We start from the raw sequence: 9874 nt of genomic DNA on the forward strand, positions 1-9874 counted from the left end.
AAGAGTTTTGTATGAGCCGTCGTGTTGGTTGTGGTGAAAATGAATTCGAATTTCGTTGTTGAGGATGAGACTTTGGCTAGAACGTATATCGCTTCGTTACTTCCTCCACGATTTCTGGTTGCCAACTGAAACATTTTCAGGTTTCTTTTGTTTTATACAATCTTTTTTATTATTCTGGTACAAGAGAAATTGAGCTGCTGAAGGTCCCATAACGACAACTACAGTAACCTAATAATAATTTTATTTTCTGAGTTTTTTTTCTAGTGAAAAACGAGAAAATCAATCAGGCAAAAATATATTCAGGTTACTGTAAATGTCGCTGTGGGACCTTTGGTCACAGCTCCGATTTTTTGTACCAGAATGATATTTTACCGATGTCGATGTTTTCGATTGTGTTCCAGTGATCGTATTCCACCCAATAGTGATGTTGATGCGCGGCATGCTCATAGCGTACCAGATCAGACGAAGATTGGTAACTCGAATTACCCCTGAAACGACCTAGTTTTGAATTGAAGACCTAAATATATTCACCTTTATCTCCATTGTTTCCTTTCGTGTCTTCCACATTCTCCACTTTAGCAATTTGTACTTCTCCATTGATCATACGAAGAAGTCTGAAAGGATTTTCAGATTCTATGTTAGAGTTTTTCAAACTAACTTATGATCCACATCGAAACGAATTTCGCGATCCTGCCAAATATCTTCTCCATTCACTCGCTCCATTTTGAGTGAACGAATGAAGACGGCTCGTGGAGCAGCGAGGCGCGTGAGTGTGTCAGGTTGCCATAGTAACAAGGTGTAAACTCGACAGCATAGAGAAAAAGGGAGAAGGAATTTATGTAAACTCTATCTTGCATCAGTATTATATTTCAAACAATCATCACATTATTACCGGGGAAAGATATGAAAAAGAAGTATCTATCGACGAGTGTGTGAGATGGAATATGTAAAGAGAAATTGGTCAAAATTTGGGAACCGTGGTTTGGGAAATGTGACAATTTGGGAATAAAATTGAATATAAAATAAAGAATAGGAAAATAAACACTAACTTATTGAACATTATTAAAATACACATTTTTATAATTAACTAGCAACTCCTTTTGCATATGTTCCAGATGGAGGTCGGAAGACTTCGGTAGAAAATGCATTTGGAATGGACTGAATGAATAGACTGGTTTTCCTACATTCTTTCGACAATTCTCACGACGAACTCCATCTTTTCGAAGGGAGTTCACAACTTCCGAGATCTACAAAAATATAATTCAATTGGTTCAAAAAGATTCAAAGACAAACCTGAGTTGTGTTGAAGCCACATGTCTCTCGAAGTACTCGACCTAGCTCTAGCGTTGAAGCCATCCCCGTCCGATCTTTTCCACTTTTACAAGAGATGACAGCTTCACCACCCAGCTGCTCACACGCAGTCATCACCCAATCGAAAACATTGAGATTCTTGCGAGATGGTTCCGTGGAAACTTCATTAACCACCTCCATCACAGCTTCTCTGGCACGTTGACTGGCTTCAGCGCGATTGGCAAACATATTCAACTTTTCTGCAGCGTCTTGATTGACAGAACTTTCCAGAGCAATTCCTCCGAATGACTGTCCAAATGTTGCCTCGTGATTCACTCCAATGTTAAAGTATGCAGTGACCACAGTGAATTCGGAAGTCCATTTTATATGGTCAGGTAACGAATCGAAATACTCATGAGGGAGAGGGATAGCTACCTTGAGAGCACTTCTTGTCCCTTGTACCATTGGAATACACGTTCGGCAGACGGCTGACGGAGCACGGACCAGACGGAAACGAACTCGTTGTTCTAGAGACTTCCAAGCTTCTATTGCATCTTCAATCATCCCTCTTTCATCTCCATATGCGCTCAGGAATGAGAATATTACTAGAAGAAAATCTGCAATAAAAAGAATTTATATTAGTATCTATTTACGAATAATAACCAACCATCTGTGAATGGAATTTCCTTTTTCTGGATTCGATTCAAAATTGCTGTCGATGCGATCGTAATGGCTTGAGATAGAACAAAGTCTGTCCGAATCATAATATGGAAATACGCATGAGCAATTGATGGTTTCTGCAGTGCCTTCACCAGAGAAAACAACTGAGATTCCAGAATCGAGTCGGCCAGAGCTAACAGAATGTCTAGACACGTGGAGACGGCCTGTCGAGTATTTTTCTCGCAAGCTTCTCTTTCATGTGGTTCCTCATTCAAAGTGTCAATCACCGCGATTTTCGTGTTCAGACTAACAATCATTGCATCAATACGGTCAATTTGATTTTGAATATTGTCGTAGACTCTGGTTTCTGGAATTTTTCCTCCGGCATCTAATCGCTTCTTCTCTTCTTCTAGTAGAATATCAGAACAATGCTCTACATCCGGCAAACTGGATAGAACATCCTTGAGTCCTTCATACACTTGTTTTATGCCAGCATGAACTTGCAAGCATATTTTATCGGGACTTCCAAACTTTGCGATTTTCCACTCCTTCTCAATTTTATGACTTAATTCTCCTATCGTCTTTTTCAAATCTAGAAGCGTTTGGCGTTTGTTCCAGAATGTATAATCAAAGTTGTAAGGCTCAACGTCGAGCTGGGTGTACAGTTTGGCAAGACCTCCGTTCTGTAAATGACACAATTAGAAAAATTACGCATAATTGTTCAGTTACGTTATATCGATAAGGAATTGCAGAAGCAGTTCCAGCTGTAATAAAATCTCGCTTGTCATTCGAATTGATGTCATAGGAATGAATATGCAGATTTGTAGGTACCAGTCCAAAAGCTACTCGATGTTTTTCAGTAGACTTCCGGAAGTGTGGTCCCTAAACTGAGAAAGTAGAACAATTATATTCGAGAATTAAAACCTACAGAATAGTTGTCAACGAATTCGAAGCATTGCTCATAGGTCTCTGACATTTCTCGCAGTTGTCGTATCACTTCATGCAGCCAGCTAACTGATGATTGGGGCCACACCCTTAGCCGACTTTCCAGTAATCCAGAGAATCTGAAAATTCAATTTATCATTCATATCATTTCCGGTCACACAAACTCACTCTGAAATTTTCTTCCTATTCAACTTGATTATCTCTTTCGGTAAGATAAGCGACAACTTTGTCTCGCTCATACACTCTTCAACTGTAACCCTTCGAGCTGGCAAATTGTTTTGTTGAGTTATAGCAAAATTGTGAGCGATTCTAAGCGGTGCGGTTTGATAGAAACTTTGGAAAGACGACGTTTTTGGATCGATGACTCCATCCGACTCACTGGACGCAGATGGTGACATTGTGTAAAATTTATAAGCTACTTCATCAAGTTCCGCTCGAGCCATTTGATGAGAGCACGTGGCGAGCTGGAAGCAAACCGAATATGTTTCTGACAAAAAGCACAAGCGTTCTGACTCACTTTTATCATCCACTGCTCTCTTGTCTCTTCGCTTTCGACTCCAAATTCCAGATTTTCTGTTTCGTCGTTGAATGTCAAAACGAAGGAATATTTTGATGAGGCTTCTGGCTGAAATATTTATATATATAAATACTGAGAGTTCTCTTTTTTAAAGAACTTATGTACCTTGTCCTCTAACTTCTTGATTACTGATCTCTCAAGTATGAAAATAAGTGGTTCACAAGCGGCGACCTCTTCTGTCCCGCTAGACTCGGAGACACAGAGAACGTTGCCATGGAGAAGAACCTTAATTGAGAATTTTGATTTATAAGAAGTGAAAGGTGAGATTTATACCTTCGCGGAGTATGTTTTCGATTTATAACATACGGTAGCTGAGCCAGATAAATCATATTCGATGTTCTGCTTTGTGAACGCTTTGAATATTTCATTTGCGTTGTCTTCATCCATTGAATCTGAAATAAGAATCTATATATTCAATCAACACTCATAAAAGTCATATTCTATTGTTCTAAAGAGTCATCTTGCCACGAAATGTAAAAAAAGTGAGGAAGTTTTTATGTTGAAACCTCCCGTAAATCTACATGGAAGAAGAAAATGCGCGGCCATACGGCCACAAGCTTTTCCGAGAGGAGTACACAAGCGTCATTATAGAACCCGGTCAATAAGTTTAGTAATGCTCCTTTTCAGAAAAGTTTTGTTGCTACTGTAATTAACATTTTGACTTTACTGTTCAACTGACAGCGAAAAAACAGGTCAGGACGCTGGGAAACATTTCTAATCTAGCAAAATGACTCATTCTTAATGGCATTGACTCATTTGTTAATTAATCAAACTCTAATATAGTTTTCAGCTGTGTTCCGGCCAAACTAACACAATGTGTTGAATTCTGCGAGTGTGAATATGTTCTCAACCACAATGGGATTTCCGTCGACACCACTTGAAGCCAAACAAGCTTTGGGAATCTCATCGGCTATAAGTGCAGGTAAAAAGGCATTTTTTGACCGAATTCAATTCGGAAAAAAGATTGTGAACCATGTATGGATTACTGTAGCTGGGCAGCGCGAGTTTCGTTTTTCAAATTTTTTACCATTTCTTAACCCACTTCACATTGCTAAAAGCATGTCTAAACTAACCCGCCACTTAAGTTTACGCAATAATTCATACAAACAAGGTTGATATAATCGCCTAAAATCTGAATTTCACTAAAAATGACATATATTCAGCTTCATCAGGCCTTCGAGCGGGCAGTCCTATGCTCTCGGTCAGCTATGAACCTCAATTCTCGTTCGCCAGGTGTATCGAACAGTGGAGAGGAAAAGAAATTGCAAGATGGATCGAAGGTATTTGAGTTTTCATTTTCAGATAATTCAAAATTGATATATATAAATATATACCGTAAAACCTCTAATAGAACGACACCCGGTTCGTCCACTTTGAGCCTATATATATCACTTCTTTTGAAAGATATTAAAAAGTGGTTAACTAGTAAAATGTTTATCAGGATATCAGGAACATTTTACTAGTCAGCCACTTTTTGATATCTTTTACAGAAAATGAGATATATAGGCTCAAAGTGGACGATCCGGGTGTCGTTCTATTAGAGGTTTTACGGTAAATAAATAAATAAATAAATATATATATATATATATATATATACATAATATTTTCAGGTCTCGGAGATCAAATGAATCCCTATCTAGGCTTGATTCGAGATGAACTAAAATGCGGAAAACAGCTAGAAGCACTGGATGATGATTCTCTTAAAAAGATGGGTATTTCGGCTCTTGGTGCTCGAAAAACCATACTTCAATCAGTTTCTCTTCTTCTCTATTTTGTAAGTCTATTCGGAAACGGTTTTGAGAGAAAAAATACATAATTTTTAGTGTTATGAGTCAGAGAAAGAAAATTTGCAACGACTGGCACAGCAAGTCAAAACATCGTGTTACTATCTCGAACGTACAATGAAATCAGCAATGAGAATGCGAGAAAAAGCTATCCGTCGTGCTGAAATCGTCAATATTCTGAATGGAGTTTCAAATGCGGTTCTACAACTCTCCGAACGCACGAAACGTCTCGTTTTCTGGCTTGATCGTACACCGTTCGACGAGGAAGAGGATTTCCGAGCTATTCGGAATAGTATTTCAAACTTTATGTGGAATCTATTGCGGAATGTAAATGTTCAACCGAAAGCACTATTTGAAACTGGAAGTCAGATTGTTAGAGTGAGTCTTTTTTTTTTTAATTTCTCAAAATCATAAAAAAAAATCAACGAAGTCCGTTATAGATGAGCAAAGAACTTGCATATGATGCCAACAAAATAGTCGACTGTGAGGATCCGCTGGTTTTGTATGCCTCTTTTGTGGAGACGGCTCAACTCCGAAGAAGATCCGGCAACATCAATTGGGGTCTAAATATCCAATCATCATTCCGTGGCGTCCATGTTGTTAGTGAAATCAAAGAAGGATCCCCAGCAGATGCTTGTACGAAAATTGACGCTGGAGACGAGATTCTGATGATTAATGGAAGAACTGTTGTCGGATGGGATTTAACAAGTGTCGTCCAACGAATAGGAGCATCTGATGTAACTGAATTATCACTTGTAATAAAACGAAGACCTCGAGTACAACAACTACCGAAGCAATCGAAACTTGCTGTCCGTGCTCTTGCTCCATCCAGTCAGGCAGCAAAGACATATTCCACAGATGATTACGATCCATTCGGACAATCTGAACCTTTGAAAAGGCATCGGAGTTGTCATGGAATCTCGGAAATTATCAAGGAGAATGAAAAGAAGAAGTAAGCATATTATATTCTCTATTTCACATTTAAAAATTATCTGTTCCAGTAGAACCAGCCGTCGCTTGATAAGAAGATCCTCCATAGCGTCTGCGTGCCCACGAAAAGAACGAAAAAATATGGATGAAGCTTTGATAGACGAAGATGTCGACGATTGGGATGTTCACGAATTCGTTAGAGACATCGACGGTGAAGAAGAGGCTCTGATGCCACGTATCGCTAAAAGAACTCGCACGATGCGACACCAACCGGATGGTTATGTTCGAAGTTTTATTGATAACAAACTAGTTACTGACATCGAAGATGACGTTGTTAACGATCAGCTAACATTTAATGTAAAATGTAAGAGATTTTCGAAGAATTAAAGCAATCAAAATAAAATTCCAGGTCCCACTGAATTTGCACAAATCCAAGAAGTGAACAAGGACGAGCTAAAAGTATTAAATCTCCCTGAAGCGAAACTTTCTGATGATGACTGGAAAGCTCCGTACCAAGAATTCGCTGCACCCAGTTTTCGTGCTGTCGGTGATTCGAATGTTTCTGCATTCAGCCTCGACTCGCCAAGGTTTCTACCAGTTGCAGGGTAAAATATATGCTCAGATTTCAAGTATTCAAACATTTTTCCAGTCGAATGACATCATCTGTCGACGAAGCCACGTTTGCTAGTGTACTACCCAGCCCTTCAACATCTTCCATGAATAGTGTGAACAGCCCGGCTCCATTCGGAAAGTTCCAAATGAGTACGAGTCAATCTGATTGGTCACCGAACCCTGATGACCTTCCAAGTTCTCCCATCACAGCTGCCTACGCGGGGATGAAAGTTACATTCGAAGGATGGGTACGAAGAAGGAAAACTCCAGCGGAACTCAGTGCAAATGAATTTACAAACAAGTGGCCGAAAATTTGGTTGTGTTTACGGGGTCACTACCTACTTCTCTGTTCGAATCAATATGTGAAAAGACCTGAAATGGTAATCAATTTAATAAAGGCTACAATCTCGGATTCTACTGACTTGAAAACGTCTAAAAAGAAGTGAGTTATTCAAAAGTTTGGAAACATCTCTCATTTAATGATTTAGCATCTTCCGCGTCATTAGCAAACCACTGGATTATCATTTCTCGGTTACGTGTACACTAGACTGGAGAAAGTGAGTCACTTGAATTATCAAACATCATTGATTTTTTTTCTGCTTCAGCTGGATCCAACACATGAAAACAGCCAAAGAGATATATAGCAAAATGGCTAACCAACCGAGAACAATTTCACAATGTAAGAGAATTTTCCGAAACTTTGAAAGTCAAGACAATTTGTTGTTTTTTCAGCGGTCTCTAGTTACAACAATGATCTTTCCGACCAGAATTTCTTCCTTGGTCAGCAACAACTGAGTACAAGCCATCATGGAGAGCTCATCACCAACCAGCAACGTTTTTCCAATGGAATGACAACGTCGAAGTCCGGAACGTCTGGATTCAAATTCAAATAGAACCAGAATACTATCAAAAACCCATCAATGTGAATATTCGTGTTAAATCTGTAAATTCCTTCACAAATTAGTGTTTTTTTTTCTCCTTTCTGTGTCCAAATGCTTTATTATCTTCCTGTCACAACACACCTTCCCCACCTCAGCTTTTCTTTCCCGTTGCAATTTGCCCATATGCGGCTTTACCACAACCACACATTCAATGATCTTCCTCATTCATTTTTTCTTCGTCAGTTTCACAACAAAAATGTTCTAGTCGCACTTTAATAATTTGCAAAAACCCAGACACCCTCATATTCTTTGTAATATTCGGCAGTCACTGATATAGATTTTTTTTTCGAAAAAGTGAATTTTTGGGTAACATGAAAGATAATAAAACCTTTTCGCACTTACAAAGAATGAGTTTTCTCGTTGAATCGGAACATTCCTGATAAATATCTGAATGGAGAGGGACGCTATTCAAATGTAAATGGTTTGGACGAAAGAACTTGTTGTATAAAATCTGTCAAAACGGTTTCAAAAGTATTATTTTCTTTCAAAAAATTCGGAGCTGAAGGTCCCAAAACAACAGCTACAGTAACTTAATATATTTGTTATTTTCAGTATTTATTTTCTTGATTTCTGTGCATTTTTAATCAATTTTTCACTATAAAATATTCATTTTCCGATTTGTTCGGGGGAAAAAATCACAAAAAACTCGCCGAAAACACATGAAAAGCGAGAAAATAAATACGGAAAATAAAATATTTTTAGGTTACTGTAGTTGTCGTGGTGGGACCTTCCGCCACCGCAACCGGCTTTTCCACAGGTCTGAAATTTTTTACCAGAAAATTACTTTTTTTTACTTTCCAGACTATATGCATTTACCCTTCCTGTTACTGGTACTAGGATCTTCTGTAGCTTTGAGATCTAAAGTTGACCAACATCATAAAGTATCCCATGTAGATTCCAATAAATATTCGATCGCCGCCGAGAAGAAATTTCTTCTCTATGATGTGAACTTCGGAGAAGGATTCAATTTGAGAAGAGATGTCTACATGCGGGTTGCAAATACAGTAAGATTGCTTCGGGAATCTGGAGAAAATTGGATTCTGGTACTGCCTCCGTGGGGACGTCTTCATCATTGGCAACGAATGCAAGTCGCACTTTCATGGAGACTTTTCTTTGATTTAGAAAGTTTGAATCGGTTTATTCCAGTGATGGAATTTGAAGATTTTCTAGATGGTAAGAATTTTTAGATTTAATTTCAAACCTTTGAAAAAATTATTTTTTTTGAGAGTCAGAAAATCGACCAATCGATCAAGTGATCTACTTGCAACATTATGAAGAAGGATGGGGTACAGAGTATGTAAGGAAATTTGATGAACGAAGATGTCTTCCACCAGCAGACTCCCATTACAGAAAAGAAAACGATTCCAAATGGTAAATTCTAATTTTTGAAGTGTTCTCTATTCTAAAAATGTTCAGGAGAGGATGGTTCTATTCTTACGAAGATGTGCAGGCTAGCAATTTTAAGTGCGTTTCAATTCAAGGAGATTCTGGAACTTTGAAAGATCTTTTGACGCATTCCAACTTCTCCAGTATGACTTCTGTAATGGTGGACAGAGCAGAGACAATTCTTCACGAAAATTTTGGAGATGTGAATTATTGGAAAGCGAGAAGAAGTATGCGGTATAGCAAAGATTTGGTGGAGGCTGCCAACGTCTTCAGGGATAAATATTTGGATTCTGATGACGAGAACGATGACACAGAGATGGTTGCAGATTGGAGAAAAGAGAGAGCAAAAAGAACTGCAAAGGGAGGACCATATTTGGGAATTCATTGGAGAAGGAGAGACTTTTTATATGCTAGACACGATCAGTTACCATCGATAAAGGGTACTGCTGAGATTTTGGAGAAATTATGTGAGAAGTTGAAATTGAATAGGATCTACTTGGCAACGGATGCTCCGGAAGAGGAGGTCAATGAGCTGAAATCGTATTTTGGAAAGGAATTGCAAGTTTTTCGTTTTACGGATACACAGAAGTATAATGATGGACAAATTGCAATCATTGATCAGGTATGTTTTTTACATACTTGCGGACGGGCCCAAAGCGGGCCGTGGCGGGCCCTGTCATAGTTTCTTTTAGGATCAATATTTTTTGACTAACTAAATTAGATATGATAGAACTCGACGAGCACTACAA

The 9874-nt window shown here is 38.6% G+C and overlaps 3 protein-coding genes across 3 annotated transcripts in view; 2 read left to right on the forward strand and 1 right to left on the reverse strand.

The window, feature by feature from the left end:
* Positions 1-1049: 1049 nt before the first annotated feature.
* Positions 1050-3859, reverse strand: CBG24620 (the record flags this gene model as incomplete). The annotated part of the gene is made up of 9 exons (XM_002641273.1): positions 1050-1247; positions 1294-1907; positions 1958-2633; positions 2680-2832; positions 2879-3014; positions 3064-3359; positions 3413-3520; positions 3578-3697; positions 3746-3859. 9 exons carry the CDS (start codon positions 3857-3859, stop codon positions 1050-1052), a joined length of 2415 nt encoding a protein of 804 aa, XP_002641319.1.
* Positions 3860-4312: 453 nt separating this feature from the next.
* Positions 4313-7691, forward strand: Cbr-cnk-1 (the record flags this gene model as incomplete). Its single annotated transcript, XM_045243702.1, has 11 exons — positions 4313-4394; positions 4636-4752; positions 5083-5246; positions 5296-5634; positions 5697-6208; positions 6258-6550; positions 6596-6729; positions 6759-7240; positions 7287-7355; positions 7404-7477; positions 7531-7691. 11 exons carry the CDS (start codon positions 4313-4315, stop codon positions 7689-7691), a joined length of 2427 nt encoding a protein of 808 aa, XP_045091374.1.
* An 854-nt stretch (positions 7692-8545) lies between these two features.
* Positions 8546-9874, forward strand: part of Cbr-pad-2 — a gene marked incomplete at both ends in the record, with an annotated part of 2938 nt that continues 1609 nt past the window's right edge. Inside the window, 3 exons of the mRNA XM_045243703.1 lie at positions 8546-8912; positions 8972-9110; positions 9156-9751. Coding sequence (XP_045091375.1) covers positions 8546-8912; positions 8972-9110; positions 9156-9751 — 1102 coding nt within the window. The remainder of the gene's footprint in view (positions 8913-8971; positions 9111-9155; positions 9752-9874) is intronic.

The sequence above is a fragment of the Caenorhabditis briggsae genome (genome assembly GCF_000004555.2).
Source record: "Caenorhabditis briggsae complete genome, chrIII, whole genome shotgun sequence".
NCBI lineage: Eukaryota > Metazoa > Nematoda > Chromadorea > Rhabditida > Rhabditidae > Caenorhabditis > Caenorhabditis briggsae.